This window comes from Cryptotermes secundus, unplaced genomic scaffold (genome assembly GCF_002891405.2).
Source record: "Cryptotermes secundus unplaced genomic scaffold, Csec_1.0 scaffold1115, whole genome shotgun sequence".
In the NCBI taxonomy this organism is placed as follows: Eukaryota; Metazoa; Arthropoda; class Insecta; order Blattodea; family Kalotermitidae; genus Cryptotermes; species Cryptotermes secundus.
The window spans coordinates 114,802-133,515 of record NW_019733848.1 but is presented as its reverse complement, the minus strand read 5'-3'; the positions used below and the strand labels follow the sequence as shown (position 1 = coordinate 133,515).

Sequence of the window (18,714 nt, the reverse complement as noted above, 5' to 3'; positions counted from 1 at the left end):
TAGTGAGATAGATAGACTGTTTCTTCTTACATTTCACATATGAACTACTTGATGAAATTTGAAATGAAACAAGTAGATATCCCACAGGGAGAATGGAAAGTAGATCACCTCTTCCAGTACACACTGCCATTCTTGGCAGGATATCACCGTGGAAGAGTTGGAAACTTTCTTTGGAGTGCTTATGAATATAGCTCTTAAATGATAAAGTAAAGATGAAAATAATTGATTCTCATAGTCTGTTGGTGGAGATTGTTTTCGTTTATGTACAGCCCACTTCTATAAGAGCAGTGAAAGAAGTACAGAATTGTTGAAAAAAATTCACTAACAGGAACTATAAGAAAAGCAGAAAAGTTCAGGAAGATGAAAATGAAGAAGGGTGAAGTTCAGGCACTTGGCACGGGAACACAAAAGGGTTGTCCTGATTTTGGGCACTTAACACAATGTGGGCACACAAAGAGAAGAAGGGGTAGTGAGAAAAAGGGAGAGTAAAGAAGGGGTAAAGCCGATGGCTGTGCGTGTGACTGCTGACAGAGTAGACCACATCACAAGTTATGGTTGCAAAAGCAAATCGTATGCATGGAGGAGAAAGTTATTCTTCTGGCTGTTGGAGGTATCAGTTGTAAATTCTTTATTTTGATGAACTGAACAGAAAGAAAATTTGAAGCCACTGATTCACCTCACATTCCAGTTAGCTGTTTGGTGATGTGAGGAACTCAGGTGTCAGAAACTGAGGGTGACCTTCTTGTGGTGATAATTGAAGAACGCCTGAGTGAGCAGCAACATTTCATATATCACTGTAAGAAGAAAGTATGTGTATGAAGAAAGCAGTCTTCTGGGATTTGGCACCGTGTATATGTGGTGTTAACCGACGTTTCGGAGGAACGTATCGCCTCCATCTTCTACCCTGAAGATGGAGGCGATACGTTCCTCCGAAACGTCGGTTAACACCACATATACCCGGTGCCAAATCCCAGAAGACTGCTTTCTTCATAGTCACCGCCGTGAAAGCCTCAAATCTAACAAAGTGTGTGTAGTGTGCAGCAAGAGGAGAGTGCAAGGGACTGCAACAACGATTCCTGTTTAGTGCTGCATCAGCAAGCCTGGTCATCATGCTTCAAGAAATATCACACACTGAAATGTATACTGGAAAAACTTGCAGAAGACTATCAAAAAACGTTCAAAATTTATTACCATGTTACACATTAGTAAATAACTTGAGTTAATATGAGTGAAACATGTGAAAATGTGAAATTGTTTTTTCTGTGCTTTTTGCCTTAATATTGTCCCATGTGCAGTAAGTAGACACTGGGTTTGGATTGGTTATTGGGTTTAGTGGCCACTTATAAATCGTAACTGCAAAGAATTATAGCTCTGTTGCAAATTCAGGCACCACTTCTCACTATAGCATGCACTGAGTCTTCTCAGATTGCTATGTCTTTACCAGTCCATTGCCTTTTGACAGATCCCAACAGTGTCCTCTTCTTATCACATCACTACCAGTTGGTGACTATCTCGCACCTAACCCATGGCTCCAAATATCCTCACCCTATTGACTGACTGAAAGCTCCAGTTATATGTCCTTGTATAGCCTTGGGACAGACCCAATAGAATACATTCTTTCCAGCAGATCTGTATTGTGGCATCACATATTTGTTGCCATTGAAACTTGTGTACCAGCTTTTCCCTAACAGCAGCAGCCGTCTGTTCTGGCTTAACTGCCGTATCACATTGCCGCTGCTCGTCTGAGGTAGCCGGTAGGCATGTTAGCATTTATTCTTCCAGGCTGTGAGGACAGAACTTCCAAAAGTGGCTCTTGCTGCTATAGCACTGATGTATAAGTTTGGTATTCGGTCGTACAATTTGGGAGGTTGCTGTCCCCACAGTGATGCCCTGCTCACCCTTTTCCACAGTCTGGTAGAAGACCCAGATGTTAGCTTTATGACTTCCAGCGTAGAGTCGGCCTGAGGGCCCCATTGAATGTCCTCTTGTTGCCTCCCAGGAGCAGCTGCTATTTTATGCTTCAGTCTCTTATGCCACTGTGGCATTCAGTCGAGCCCATCATCTCTTCTCCTATGTCGGTCCTTTAGGGGCTCCATATGGAGCGTTGGAAGTTTGATATTGTGGGGCGGTAAGCATGTACGTGGCTTCAATGCACAGTGCTCATTTAGAAGGCTCCATTATGGCCTCAGACTTTCCTTGATTGGCCTTCAGCACTGTGGTATTCTTTTCTTCCAGGCCAGTCTTAAGGCTTTTATTCATTCCTGACCAGCCTTTATTGTGGTCTCTGCCTTTCCTAGACAGGCCTCTATTGCTGCTAGACAGGCCATCTTCTTGGCCTCTTTTTCATCTTGACTGTCTTTCATTATGGCCATCAACTCCTCATGGTTAGTTTTAATTTTGGCCACCATCTATTCATGGCTGGTTTTTACCATGTCCTCTGTCTTCTTTTGATTGGCTTTCATTTTGGCCAGCAGGCTTTCCATCATGTGTCCCATTTTCATAGTATTAAGATATAACTATCTGATAGTCTTCAATCCAATAATTCACACCCGTTGTCACATGTTTAGTGATGAGACATGGGGTTTGGATTGGTAATTGGATTTACTGACCACTTATAAATAGTAACTACAAAGAAATGCAGTGGTATCACTAATTCACACTCCTTTCTTCTAGCTAGAGCACACACTATTTCTTCTCAGTTTATCTCCACTAACTGTTGCTAGGTTGTGGATCCCAACAGTTTCTGCTGCTTCCATGTACAATGGCTTGTGCCCTTGCTGGCTGACAGTTGCCAACTGCTAACCCACGATGGCACCTCCCTTTCCTAACTGAATAAGTTATCTAATTCATGCTTGCTATGTAGCCTCAAAGCAGACCCAATGGAAATCTCCATTTCCAACAGTTTTGAGTTGTGGGGTCATGTGTTTATTGGCCATTCCCTAACAGTGGCCATCTCTTCTGGTTCCACTATTCCAGTCTATCAACTGCCATGTCAAAATTTTATATGGACCTGGACTTACAGTATTGTATCATGATACATGGGCCAGGAAGGGCTCAGGAAAATTTTAATTTAAAATCCATGCATGAGGTTCTGCATGCCCTAAACTGCACTACCACTGAGGTTGGCTCCAAGATTTTCCTTTTATATTTAATACATTTACATGCGCACACAAAATGATAAAAATGTAATAATTTTTATTTAGTCAGAAATTCAGTCATGGCACTCTGCTTAAAGTGCACAATGCACGGTACAGGCTTCCATTTTACATACCATAGGAACACAACCTCTTATTACAGCAACTTGCTGCCAACTGAGATGAAAGAACAGATGCTGTAGAACATGTCACAGCTTGAAGAAAGCAGTCTTCTTGGATGTGGCGCCATGGAGATATTGTGTTAACCGATGTTTCAGAGGAATGTATCACCTCCATCTTCAGGTTAGAAGTAAAAAGAAGAAAATCTGCAAGCGAAGAACCAGCGTGAGCAGGTGCAGATAGACTAATGTCAAGAATAAAGGGAGGGGGAGGCCATTGAGACTGAACTCCATCCTGACAATATGAACAGAGGGGAGGGGGTTGTCTCAGCAAGTCATGGAAGCCTCTCATCTGTTCCCTCAAGAAACCCCCGGGACATGACGCCGGATCCACAGGGCCATGCAAGTCCAGGCCCGACTTGCATAGCAACCCCCAAGCTTAAGGGTTAATGCCCCCCCATTAACCTTACCTTTCTCCCCCAACACAATATTTTATACATGCTCTAGCCTGCTACCTGCTGGCCCGCCTCCCCAGACCCTTCCCTTCTCCTCCCTACTGATTTCCCATGTAGCCCCTCTCCCTTCCCTTCCTGCTCTTATACAGCTGGGTTTATTCTCAACATTAGTCTATCTGCACCTGCTCACGCTGGCTCTTTGCTTGCAGATTTTCTTCTTTTTTTCTTCTACCCTGAAAATGGAGGTGATACGTTCCTCTGAAACTTCAGTTAACACAATATCTACACGGTGGCACATCCCAGAAGACTGCTTTCTTCATAGTCATTGCCATGAAAACCTCAAATCTTACATGTCACAGCTTGTAGCACATCAGTGCTACCATCTTTTGGCAAGTTACAAAGCTGGAGGCATTAGTTTTCATTCAACCTACATAATGCCAAATTAAAGCAGAAATTAGGTTACATTCTTGTTATTAATATAGAGGGGCCCAAAAAATGTATGCACCCTTCAACGTACAAAATAATTTATTGTTAGTCCAAATTTGACACACACAGAAGAGGATAGGTGCAACACTTGCTGAACTGGAACAAGTGTTCAGAGTGCCCACCGTTAGCTTATAGACACTTCTGAATTCTGCAGACTAGTTCACAAGCAGTTGTGGCCAAGGTGTCCACTGGGATAGCAGGGCATTACATTTCAGTTTCTTCCAATGTTGGTGGTTTTCTCTGGTATACCACATCCTTCAGGGACCACCCACAAGTAAAAGTTGAGGTGAGCATTGGGGATACTCAGCACTACAACATCTTATCCATTAACCTGGTAGTGTATCATTGACATAGCTTCTGACATCTCAGTGGAATGGTGTTGGTGAGCCATCTTGTTGAAAGTAACATGGCCCATTCCCATAGAACTGCTGAATGGTAGGTAAAATGGGCTGCACCATAACTCAAGCGGTTAGTCACTGGCTTCCCACTGCAGCTGCCTGGGTTTCATCCTGGGTCTGGTCAAGTGGGCTTTGTGGTGGACAAAGTGGCGCTGGGACAGGTTTTCTCTGAGTACTTTGGTTTCCTCTGCCAATCTTCATTCCAGCTCCACAATCACCCTCACCTATCATCTAGAGCTGGTACAATAGGCCAGAAGTTGCCGCAGTGCAAGGGACTTAGTCCCACCCCACTAACAATAAAAAAAAAAAAGGTAAAATGGTTGTCCAAAGTATATTGAGGTACATAGCATCAGTAACTCTTTGTTCAAAAAAAGGACAGCTGACAGTCAACATGAGACATTGAATCCTGGTGAATTAACCGCCTTGTCCACATAAATGTGTAGTTTAAATAAGGCTCTCTTTCATATCTGTTATCCGAAAGAGTAATTATGATTTTCTAACATGCCTTACTATGTGCTGTGTGGAAAGATTTTGTGACCTGCAGTGCTGCATTTGAGCATAGTACCATGTGCAATATATGTAGAGTGCAGGGTGTAGCTTCTGTTCCTGCAGGATTCACTAGAACCCTGCAGGAGGGTGAAAGCTCATGTAATTTGAACCTATCCTGGACTGCAAGGAACCAGGATAGCACAGTCAATATAGTGATGGGCTATGTGCTGAATGGATAGAGTTTGATTCCCAGCAGGGGCAAGACATTTTCTCTGCAGCATCCAGACCAGCTTTGGGGCCCACCCAGTCTCATATACATTGGGTTCTGGGGACCCTTTCCCTGGGGATAAAGCGACCTGAGCATGACGCTAACCAATCACCTCTGTCTGGTGCTGAGCTCAAGAATAGTGGAGATTTATCTTCATGGCATTAATTAAACACAGGCAACTATACCTTTACTGTATAGTGTGACTACTACAGAAGGGTCTAATTACTGGTATAATCAAAACTCACATTTTATACTTGGAAACCAGGGACGTGTGTGAACAGGGTCTGTGTTCATATGTCAATGAATGCATGTTTGATTTTATTATCTCAAGGGAGAATCCAGTGGCATGGAGGCGGAAGCTGCCGGTAACTGTTTGCATGACTCACTGGATCAAGCTAATGATCAGTCTCGTACATCATTTCCCCAAGATGATGATGAAGATGATGATGATGACGATGATAATGATTCGGTGTTAACATCGGCTAATTTGAGAACAGATGAAGATGAAGATTCACACTATGAAGAATGCTGCAATTCTTACAGCAACTCAGAACATGCTTATTCCTCAGGTACATATTGTTAGCTGAAAGTCATGAAAATTACATCTGATAATTTCTGATCTCAGTTTTTATCAAATATGTGGGTAGGCTGAAAAGTAATGCACACATGCTTGTAGAGCGTGAACAAAAACAAATAGCAAGATTGGGCAAAAAGTACATTAAAGTACAATTCTTAAGTTTCAAAAGCATATATTTATTTTTCAACGTAGTCACCGTTAAGGCTAACACATTTCTCCCAACGTGTAACAAGTTTTTTCATTCCATCACTGAAAAATTCTTCATACTTTTCTTGAATCCAGGACTTGACAGCTGCCTTCACCTCATTGTCCGAGGTGTAATGATTACCCTTGAGGTCTCTCTTGAGTAGAGGAAAAAAATAAAAATCGCAAGGCGCAAGATCGGGGGAATAAGGAGGGTGTGGAATCGGTTCAAACCTCAGGTTTCACAGAGCCTCTTCAGTTGCATGCAAGGTGTGTGGACGAGCGTTGTCATGTTGCAAGATTATTGGCGCCCGGCTGCCTCTAACACGACAAACTCGATGCCGGATGTGTTTTAGAGTCTGTATGTACTGAGAAGAATTTACCGTTGCCCCTCGTTCCAGAAAATCGGTCACATAAACTCGGTGAGCATCCCAAAACACAGTCAAAAGAAGTTTTTTGGCGGATGGTTGTGTTTTGAACTTTTTCGCCTGAGGAGAAGACGGATGTTGATATTCAGCGCTCTGTCTTTTCTCTTCCGGGTCATAACGATGGACCCATGACTCGTTCCCCCATCACAATATTCAAAAGAAAGTTGTCTCCTTCGTCACGGTAGCGCTGCAAAAGTTGCTCGCAACATTCCAATGGACACTGTTTGTTCTCGTCTGTGAGACGGCATGGTACCCATCGTGCACAGATTTTATGGTATCCCAGTTGTTCAATAATGAAGCCGACACGTTCCTTGGATATTGAAATATGGTTTGCGGTATGCTTTTGAGCGATTTGCCGGTCATTTTGAATCAAATCGTCGACGACTTTGCGATGATTATCGTCTGTGGCAGTGATCGGACGTCCGCTGCGTGTTTCATCAACAATTATGGCTTTTCCAGGCTCGCAACCACAAAATTTTATTACCCATCGATTTACAGTAGACCTATCAACAGCATCGTCACCATAAACAGCCTTTAAACAATGATGAATCTCAGTAGAAGTCACTTTTTCAGCAGTTAAAAATTCGATAACAGCACACTGTTTAACTTGCGTTGACATAGCACTAGAACACGTCTCCATACTTACTTCTCGAAATACACTGGATGAACGCAACAACCTCAAACCTGCGCATGCGTATTGAGGAGGAATGTTACTTCTACATGCCACCTGGCGCGCTTCTGAAGGTCATTTCATTTGCGCTCTACAAGCATGTGTGCATTATTTTTCAGCCCACCTACGTATATTTGATTCAGATGTAATTCTTAATGAACACCCATGAAGATTTCTGATCTGCATGTCATATGCTTTACACAGATATCTTGGTTCTACAGGAGCCAGGATGATTGTGTTGATATAGTGACCGGGCTGCTGGCTGAATGACCAAGGAGTTGGGGTTCAATTCCCAGTAGGGTCAAGGATTTTTCTCTTCTGCAAAATGTCCAGACCAGCTTTCTTTTGGATTCTTCCCAACCTCCTGTACAATGTGTACTGTGGTCTCTTTCCTCAGGGGTGAAGTGGTATGGGCATGAAACTGGCCACTTACCACAATCTAATGGTGAGGTCAAGATTAGTGGAGCTATACCTCCACTTCCCTACACACCTATGTAGCCTGGGCCTTAATTAATTAAGTCCAGAGATAACCTTTGGTTAGACATATGAAAAAAAATCAGTCAAAACTTGTTGTTATTCTATATGTATTTTTTATGTAATCTGTTGGATAAAATTTTAATGGAAAAGACCAAATCTGGGAAGAATTTTTAATATTTCCAGCTTCCAAACTAGGGTTAGGAGGATGCAAGAAACATGTTCGCAAGACTCCGTTAGTGCCTCGACAGCTGGAACAACCTGTACTGGCTCTTAGCGAGATGGCTCGAGCTCAGCTTGAGGAGCTGATGATGGAAGGTGACCTTCTGGAAGTCTCTCTTGATGAAACTCAACATATATGGAGAATTCTTCAGGCCACAAAACCTCGTCAAGAAGAGAAGTTTCCAGATTTTGAAGTATGTATGAAGTTACATGCTGATGCATTGATTATGAAGATCACATAAATAGAAAACAGACATTTGTATCCAGTGTTACAAATTTGGAACCAAAATTTGTTTCACACACTTTTCTTTTGTATCTGACGTGGTGCTAGAGATGATGTCTCCATTCTCGCCTGTGACCATATCTAACTTCAAAATTGGAACCTCGAGACACCAAAAGACATTGAATGAGAGCACTAATTCAGTTAAACTTGATTTCAGTTTAAAGTATTTTTCATAATATTCTTTGAAACCAAAATATATGATTGTGGAAATTGCCATTTAAACTACTGTAAGATGACCTTGGATATAAAGAGATCCTCTTTCCCATTTTGGAAATATGTGGAATGTGTAATTGTGGTTTCTGTTCATTATCTAAATTGGCACTTTGTTGTCATTTTTATTCTTAGGGTCAAGGTACCAGAGGGTAGCATTGTTGCTTCTTTTTGTGTTGTGCAGGTTATATTTTCAATTATGCTTGTATAGAACTTTCCTTCTTTTTGTTAAATTATTCACACCATTGTACCAAAGTAATTTGATTGTAATATGGTATAGTCTTTTTTGTTATAAGGAAAAGAAATATGAAGGGAATGGAGAACAAGAAATGCAGTGTTTTATAAAATTGAACATATTGTTGATTCAACATTTTATTGACTTTTTTAAGGGATGCATGGTGTCTTGAAAAATAAATGTGATGGCTTAGTTTGCATTCTGTGCTATTTTCTAAACTAATTCTTATATGGGATCACTGATGATATGAATTGCATTTTATTGAAAGGTCAGGTATCAGCACAGGCACTAAAAATTATTCTGTAAGGTGCCAACAGTGACCCAAGAAAATTGCTGGTAGTAACTAATCAGGTAACTTGAGCCAAATGTGGAAGAAGGTTAGTAGTGATTGACTAGATTATCTTGCATCTCAAAGATGGAACATACACAAGTGGGTGCATTTGAAGAGGATATCTACCTATTATTATCTAGTGGTAACATCTGGTGAGTAATTTTTTTTTACCCATAGTAAATATCTTTTTGATTTGGATTTTCAACACTTATTTCACTGAGGTATAAATTAACACTCAGGATTACTGGGGTTTTGGGCTTTGTCTACTATCTGGTATTCTAAAGAACACAGTGCTTCAGAAAGTAGATTTGTTTCCTTCCTCACGTGAGGGGGTGGGAGACACTCTTTTTGGGTCAGTTACGGAGAGCTAACCTCAATCACTAGATTTATTTCTGACACCCCTACTTCTGAGGACAAATTGAGGCAGTTTCTGAAACATTCTGCTCTTTAGTGTTCTTTAGAATACCAGACGATGGACAGAGTCCAAAAACTGATCTTCAGTGTTATACACCATTGTCAGAACTTATTTTATGTTTCAGACAATTGGAAGTTGATGTTCCTTAACACAAGTGTGAGGTACAGCAGGGTGTTTGATAGGTTTTGTATAGGATAACTTCATTGTTGCAGGAGCTGGAGCATGAATTGTTGCAGAACAAGCTGGAGAAACAGAAACTGAAGGACAAGCGAAAAGCTAAGAAACGTACTCCAGAAGAACTGGAATTTGTGGGTGGAAGTAAGAAACTTAAGGTTAAAATGGGAAAGGAATTTGAGGAAAGGAATAAAAAATTGAAAGAGAAAAAGAAATTCAAAGAACAGAAGGAATCTATAAAGAAAGTCCGTAAGGTACAGTATTTCTTACATTGCAATATGCACACTGCAAACCAATACATTGATTTTATCACAGTATGTAATTATTTATGTATTGATATAACAAGGAGTTGTGGTAGCTCAGTTAGTATAATGGCATGCTACTGGCTGGATGGCCCAGGTTCAGTTCCCAGCAATGCAAGATTTTTCTTCTCCACAGCATCCAGACTGACTCTGGGGTCCACCCAGCCTCCTATCCAATGGGTATCATTGACTCTTTCCCTTTGGGGGAGGGTGAGTGATAATGCAGCAGGGGCATGTAGCTTACCACTCACTCCATACGGTGCCAAGGTCAAGAAAAGTGGAGTTTATCCTCCATTCCTGCATATGTCTTCATGGCATAATGCTTAACTAATTAAGCACAAGGAGAACTTAACCTTTTTAAGACCATGGTCTTCTGGGATGTAACTATATATTGTATAGTAAATAGGTGTCAACATTCTAGAAACCTGTTGCTTTCAACTTCAGGATTGTTAATGTCATTTTGAAACGGTTCTTTCCAGATAAAACGAAGAGTTGAAACATTAGACAGGAAAAAATCTTGTCCTCGTGTGAAGAAAACCAAACAGGAATGTTCAGATGATGATGAGGATTGTGCTGCTCCTACTTGTCTCCGACCAACAGGTAACAGAATTGATGTTCTGTATAATGGGACCTCAACACACAGTATACGTTGCATGTTCAAAAAGTATCGAACCTTGGTCGGCAGAAATACATTTATTGATTTGGAGGTACAAAACCCTAATCCCCTTCAAAGTAGTCTCCTTGTTAATGCACACACTTCTCCCAGCACTTCCGCCATTGTTGGAAACACTTCTGGAACATGTCTTTTGGAATGGTGATCAGCTGGGCCGTCACATTCCACATGATTTCTTCTCTTGACTTAAATCGGGTGCCTTTCAGCAGCATTTTCAGCTTGGGAAATAGCCAAAAGTCACACGGAGCCATGTTGTGGGAGTAGGGAGCCTGACGAACCACAGGGATGTTGTGTTTGGCGACGAAAGTCTGAATCAGATGCGCAGTTTCAGTACGAATTTTGCGGACACTCTCCTCGTGTCAAAATCCTCCATCAGAATTGAATGTACCAATCCAGTGCTTACCCCTTCTTGTTCGCAAGTTCTCGGACTGTGATACTACGGTCCTCCATGACCAAAGTCTGCACTTGCTCAGTGACATTCTCATTTCGGCTTATTGAGGGTCTGCCTGAACACGGTTCGCTGTCCACTGATGTGTGGCCATCTTTGAAGCCGTTGTATCGCTCCTTTATCCATGAGTTGCTCATGGCATCGTCCCTGAAAGCCTGTTGAATCTTGCGAATGGTTTCCACTTGGGTATCGCCAAGCTTTTGGCAAAATTTGATGCAATATCGCTGCTCATGTTGTTCCGTCATTTTACACCTTATTGGAATCCGACAAGTGCTCACTACACGTCCTCACTCATAGGCCGACTGCCAGCGACTGACGCTTTCTGCGGGCGGGAAAAAATTCATGACTGCGCATGAATGTCCCCTCCACATCTCCACCGAAGGGAGCCTTCTGCGCGTCATTGGTTTACGCAGGAAAAAAGAAGGCTTGATACTTTTTGAACACACCACGTATATTTTATTAAGAGTTCAGTACTAGAAGTACTATACTATAGCATCATATTGTGTATAAGTTAATGTTTATTATTACTCAGCTGACACAATCCTGGTATAGACACACCACGCATTTGTATGTACTACAAATTTTGGCCTATTGTGGCCATCATCAGATACATAGAGCCTTCACAATCACCCTTCTCTCTGCTGTACCTCCATATACTGGCCAGTGTTTGAACATTGCATGCTGACTGATGGATGTCCCACAGTAGGCATCAGTAGAGACATTAAGTGTAAATATAATCTGTATTTTATGTATTTATTTAGATGCACGTTGTTAGCATTTATGTTTGTTATTGTGATGTGGCATGTTGGAATTGTAAAGATGTATTGTTGTTTGTAAAGCTCGTGACATGTTTCATATTCACTGCAGATTGCACTTATGAATATCCTGAAATGCAGGTGTATGTATATGTATGTATTGGGAGTGTGTTGTACAGGTACGTATGTTGTTTCAATCACCCTTCCTTTTGTAAGATTTGAGGCTTTCACGGCGGTGACTATGAAGAAAGCAGTCTTCTGGGATTTGGCACCATGTATATGTGGTGTTAACCGACGTTTCGGAGGAACGTATCGCCTCCATCTTCAGGGTAGAAGAAAAAGTATAAGAAATCTGCAAGCGACAAGACCGTGAGAACGGTCTGCTTTTACCGTTCTCACGGTCTTGTCACTTGCAGATTTCTTATACTTTTTCTTCTACCCTGAAGATGGAGGCGATACGTTCCTCCGAAACGTCGGTTAACACCACATATACACGGTGCCAAATCCCAGAAGACTGCTTTCTTCACCCTTCCTTTTATCTGCTGTACCTCCATACACTGGCCAGTGTTTGAACATTATGAGTGTGTTGTAGAGTACATATGTTGCTTATGCAATGCCCTAATATTACGAAATATATTAAATATTCAGTATTAGAATTTAAATTTTTAAAAATATTAAAATATTCTAATTCAAATTAAAATTACATTAGGTGTTAAAAGTTATATATATATTTCTTTTTCTTTTTGTTGTCGTGTCCCTTTTGCTTTACGTTGCCATGGTGGTGTTTTACCAGTTTGTGTTCTTGTTATAGAATCGTATTCTTTGTATGATCTGGAATATGAACATGTTGTTAATGCACGGATTATAGGTCTGTATGTTGGGTAGAGGTATATGTCAGTTTTCCTTACCTTATGTTGATATTCTGGTTAACCTACAGGTATGTGATGTGTTGTTTTCATGTTCTTTTCTTCTCATGGCCTGCCCTGGAATACTAATTTTATTAGCATAAGGGTGTATTTGGATCATTTAATCCTATTGCTAAGATAATTCAACTGAAGTCGAACAACATCCATTGCCATATACTGACATTCAGCTTTAGTCCACATTAAGAAATAATCTCAATTTGCTGCATCATTCAACTTCATTTACTTTTCCTTTCCTTCATATTACCTCCTTCCTTTTTTATGTCATTTATACCACTTAATGTTTATTTCTTTGTCACCTCCATTAGCTGTTCTCCCATAATGCACTATATCATTCACTTAGCAAGGTTTCAGGTGTTTGTGGTTAACACAATTGATGTATACCATTATGTCACCATTATAATGTTTACTAGATTCTATTTTTAACATCTGGTTTTCATATGCCAGTGGGAAATTCAAACATACCAGGTTAATAATAGTTTTCTCACTAGATGGCAATGATATTTGTTGCTGATGTAAATGCACTGTGTGTGTGTGTGTGTGTAGTATTATGGAATTATATTAATAGACTAGTAGGGCTGCCAACCTTGCTGCCATCTGTGAGCCGATTGTCTAGAAAATGTGGGAACCTCACCATCCCACAATGCTATGGGCCTCCACTGCCTGATGCAGGGATACCCTTACTTAGTTATTTAGAGAGGGTGGGTTTCCCCATGCACCACGACCAGTTTGATCTATTGTATTTCCCTCTATGATATTCTCCCAGTCTTTATACCCTACCAATAAATGGTGCGTACCATCAGTCCTGCCAAGCAAGCGAGTTCGAACACTTTCTTAGCGGTGTCTATAATGCTTCCCCCATCTATCAGAGGCCTTAGAGACTATTGTTGGGCGGGAAACGTCCTGGAATTTGGCTAAGTGATCCCCTTTGGGGATATGAGGTTCTTTTACGTGCTGTAAAATTACGACATGGGACACACAGCTTAAAGTCCCTCCTGGAGGACTTGTTCCCTGAATTTTTCCACCCTTAAAAATTCGACAACCTCCGCCGGGTATTTGAACCCGCGTACCACGAGTCATGAGGTGGGAATGTTACCTCTAGACTATGGAGGCCGCTATACCCTTACTTACTTTACTTATAAGCTTATTGTTTGTTTTTTTTTTTTTTTGCGGGGGATTACTGGGTTTTTGGACTTTGTCCATCATCCAGTATTCTAAAGAACACAATGTTTCAGAAGCTGAATCTGTTTCCTTCCTCAGGTGAGGGGATGGGAGACACCTACTTTTTAGGGTCCATTAGAAAGAGTTGACCTCAGTCAGCAGATGGTCCAGTTAACATTTCTGTATGTTTGTGGTTCATGCCTTGAAGGTTGCTTCTGTGGGTTTTACATGAATTCATTTTTCAGGACACGAAGTAGATTGGGTACAGTGTGATGGAGGCTGTGACAAGTGGTTTCATTTGCACTGTGTTGGTCTTGATAAAGATGACATTAATGAAGATGAGGATTATATATGTAAGAATTGCATGCCATTGCAAGAACATGAGCCGGAACATGAACGGGAACATGACCAGGATGACAGCTGCCGTGTTGTTGAAGAAGAAGTAGATATATCTCGTGTGAGTATACAACTGACATTGTCTCATTGTATATATTAGAGTTTGCTCATTGACGTAGTGATCATCATGAGGTCTGAATCAGAAAACTTACTCAAGATGTGAGAATACCATATTATACCAGTTGTGCATATTTGTGATGCAGGATATCATGAACACTCAGGCACTTCAGAATCAAATAGATCCTTTCCTTCCAATACACATGAAGTCTTAACATTTGACTTTGAACCCTTTATTATTCCTGAATCATGACTGGTGGATTGATGCAGATGTTTTCATGAAAGGAAATCTGGCAAGATGCTGCAAATTTTCCTGTCATATGGAAAACAGGTATCTCTAACATTGACATGCTTTTTGAAACTGTCTTTCACTTGTAATGTATTTTCCAGTATGTAATTATGATGCTTAGGAATTTTTGGAATGTATGATTACACTATTTTCCTTCTCTTACTCTTCCTTTTTCTCAATGTGAGGTTCAAATTAGAGATGAAAGTCTCCATCCATGTCTGTCATCTCAGTGTTTGTTATTTCTTTGCACTTCTCTCTAGCTTCACTTTCGCTTTCCAGTATGTCCTAAGTGTTCTTTTTTATCACAATTACATTACTGTTTTAAACTTTCCAAAAAATGTGTTATTATGTATGTTTAGCTGTCAATGNAATCTACTTAGCAATTAATCTATTCCTCAGCATCAATTCATCAATTCTCAAACAGAAGTGGAACAAGTTTATGCATGAAGAAAGCAGTCTTCTGGGATTTGGCACCGTGTATATGTAGTGTTAACACCACACCACATATACACGGTGCCAAATCCCAGAAGACTGCTTTCTTCATGCATAAACTTGTTCCACTTCTGTTTGAGAATTGATGAATTGATGCTGAGGAATAGATTAATTGCTAAGTAGATTTAAAATATTGTTTAATAATTTCACGAACAGGTGAAGATGGAAATGAACAATGTGGATGAGACTATGGGGCTGGATGCATTGCTGTCTTTAGCTAATGGCTTGCCTAGCCATGATTCATCACTGGAAGATCCTTTGGCAATGAGCGCTGGTGACTGGGTTACATCAGGATGTCATGGAAATGAATATGGAGAGGGTGAGAAGGACCTAGAGGACTCATCAACAGGACCTTCTTTATCTACATTTACTTCTGTCTCTGAAGAGATACAGCCTGCGAAGGGGGGTGCTAGTGATGACAGTAGTTTCTCAAGACAAGACTGACTGTGATGGTCTGATCATCAGAATACTGACATCATAGGAAAGTGACAGTGTTGTTATTTGGTTGGCTGGCTGTGCAGCTAGTTAGAATTCACATGGACTGCCTTTGCGTTCAAGTGGGGGGGAGGAGGAGGAGGAGGAGGAGGAGGGTGTTGGCAAACTAATTGTATAGAGAAGATTTCAAACTAAAATATTGTAAACTTACTTGGAATAGATGTTCACCTTAGCCAACATGATAATATTTTCATTATTTATGATTATATGAAGGAGGACTTAAAGAATTGTAGGCTCCAGACTATTCCATCCACCCAGAATTCAGAAGCTGAACTGTGGATGAAGTGTTTGTGAAAATCAGTTTAAACCTTCATGGAGATATGTGTTAGTATGCCATCTTCCAGTCAGTATAGCTTCCTTCACTTTACTCTTGACTGTCCTGTCTTCCCTAAATGTACCATCTCTCTCTATACTTTAAACCTATATTTTTTCCATCCTTGTCTCTCTTTTGCATCATAAACTCCTTTCATAATCCCCACTGTCTCATAGCATGTCCTTGTGCTTTCTCCCCAGCTTTGTTTTGTTTACTTGTCAAAATCTTAAACACTTTTTTTTTTCAGATCTCTTACTTTCCATCCATAACAGTGAAAGGTTTGCTCCACTGGCATACACTTAGTAGGATAACAATATATGGCAGGAGTTTTAGATAAGGGAAGGATTTCAGATTGGTGTGTAGCTGCATGAGCTGCATGCTGAGCAGTGACATAAGTTGCCTGCTTGAGCAGAACTGCTTGTAAGATGGACAAGGCCAAAACATGTGTTCGACTCATTTCATGATCTCTCCTATATTGATGTGTAAATGGACTTTGTACTGGAAGAAAATGTGCAGACTTATTATTCATACAAACTGCCCTCCTCGCCCCATATCTCAGTATGTAAAGAACTGGTGAGTTAGAATCCCCCACATTGAATACAGGTAGAAGGATTTGGGCACAGAACTAGATTTCTCTTCAGATTCAGGCCTCTCTGAAGTGAACAGCAACATCCCCATCTTAACTGGTGTAATCCTGCTTGCATTTCCTCCAGTAGCTTCATTCTGACATCAGCAAGTTGTTAGAAAGATGAGATAATTTCATGGAAATGTGAACATAAATATTAGTGTGTCTGAATTTCACTGAAGAGTGAGTTACACTTTCTAACAGTGTGGTGTTTTAAATATTTTTATTTTTCGTATAGTATTGTGGAATGAAGACAGCCAGGAGATACGAAATGTGAAAAAGAGACAAATGATGAGTTTTTTGTACAGTTCACATGTTCAGTAATCCAAGTGACCCTTTAAATTGTGACTAAGCAGCATTGTTTAGTTTCATGGACATTTTTTGTTTTGTAGAATGTCTGGGTTGTAGATTTAATTATTAAATTGTGATCTTTTTCTCTGTCTACAAACATTTACCAAACAAACTTATTTTCTTTTGCCTGGAAGCAGAACAGGACAAATGAAACAAGCCCATTTTTGTATGGAAACTTTTCTTAGTTAATTAGACAATCATATATTCAGTGTGTGAAGTATGTTTCTGTTGACTTTGTGTAATCAATACAGGTTCAATAAAAATATCTCCTTTTCCTTCTCATTTTGTGTATCTATGACTGTACATGCAATGTAACCAGCAGTACAAGGGTATTTACATTTGTGTATTGTGATGGTTTAACATCACCATTGTGCATGACATTTCTCTGTATTTCAGGAAATTATTATACACAAGGACTGAATTTGTGTTCTGGAATCTTTAAATTTCATCCTTTACATGATACCTGTTTGCAGAAGAATTATCAGTAAACAGCTTATCATTTCCAAAATGTGTATGTATATATATATATAGGTAAAGCAATCCCTGTAACAGGCCATGGAGGCTCATAGGGTTGTGAGATGTTGAGGGTGTCACATTATCTAGACATTTGGCTCACAGATGGCAGTAAGGTTGTCAGCCTTACATGCCATCTGCCTTTTACCCCCCAGGGAAGATTCCCGGTACTCATTTCTGTTTGAGGCTGAGTCAACCCCAGGGCCATAGTTTGCAGCTGGAAGGATTAGGTCAATTGAAAAAATTCACCTCATTGGGACTCCTCCAGCTTGTAGCATAGTGCCTCAACCAACTATGGTACTGCGTGCCCCTATGTATGTGTATATACGTATATTGTTGCATGTTGCCTTTGTAATGTGACAGGTGAATTCACGTAGGTCTTGGATTTGGTGAATGCATTTATTGGTCAATCTCTTCAACACTTGCAAGTAAAATTTTTCACAATTACTGCTTTTGTTATAGTTGAAGACTGACTACTGACTGCTGACTACTACTGACTGGTCTCTTCAAAGCTGGACTTCCATAACCTGCTCACGGAGAGAATAGGGTGCATCATGTTCAAGGGTTCGGTTTGATCTTCTGGTATTATTCGTTTCCGTTGATATCCTTCCATTTGCAAGGATATGCATTTGTTCTTTCAGTGTTTCCTAGGCAATGCCCTGCTGGTATTTCATTCCCATGGAAGTATACATTCTTATCGCAGTCGTTGCCTATCAATGAATGTGTCTTCTGTTCCTTTTTGGCGGCACGCCACAATATGTACATTGCAAGGGGGGTGTTGACAGTCCCATGATTAAAGTGAGGAAAGGGTGACTTCCAGTTGACTTGTCCATGGTTTCTTCAGCCTGTAACTTTGTGTTGAAACCAACAGTGGAGTCAGTTTCCTGTGCTTCTATCATAAATTTATCAAAACAAGAATTCTAATTTGCATAATACAAGGACTTCTTGAGAAGATGAACGTTGTTAAGCTGTGTAAGATTTGAGGTTTTCACGGTGGTGACTATGAAGTAAGCCGTCTTCTGGCATGTGGTGCTGTTTAGAAATTGTGTTAACTGAGGAGAGGGCACTTGACTTGGACCCCACACAAGCCCCGCTGCTGGTTTCACTACCTGGATGACACCTTCGTCATCTGGCCACATGGCCCTGACAAGCTTAAGGACTTCCTGAACCACCTAAATAGTATCTGCCAGTGCATTCAGTTCACAATGGAGACTGAAATTGAGGGCCACCTCCCTGTCCTGGGTGTAGATATTTACAAGAGACCCAACCGTTCTCTGGGCCATAGGGTGTACCACAAATCCACCCATACAGACCTCTACCTTAACGCTGCGTCCCACCACCACCCGTCCAACAAGCAAGCTGTACTTTCC

The 18,714-nt window shown here is 40.7% G+C and overlaps 1 protein-coding gene across 2 annotated transcripts in view; it reads left to right on the top strand.

Moving 5' to 3' along the window:
• The window catches only part of LOC111868295 (lysine-specific demethylase 5A), a 131,980-nt gene extending 114,728 nt beyond the window's left edge, over positions 1-17,252 (top strand). For both annotated transcript variants that reach the window (XM_023858830.2, XM_023858829.2), the window contains 6 exons: positions 5,681-5,918; positions 7,868-8,097; positions 9,590-9,805; positions 10,333-10,453; positions 14,059-14,270; positions 15,204-17,252. In XM_023858830.2, coding sequence (XP_023714598.1) covers positions 5,681-5,918; positions 7,868-8,097; positions 9,590-9,805; positions 10,333-10,453; positions 14,059-14,270; positions 15,204-15,491 — 1,305 coding nt within the window. In that variant the 3' untranslated portion in view covers positions 15,492-17,252. The remainder of the gene's footprint in view (positions 1-5,680; positions 5,919-7,867; positions 8,098-9,589; positions 9,806-10,332; positions 10,454-14,058; positions 14,271-15,203) is intronic.
• The last annotated feature ends 1,462 nt before the right edge of the window (positions 17,253-18,714 follow it).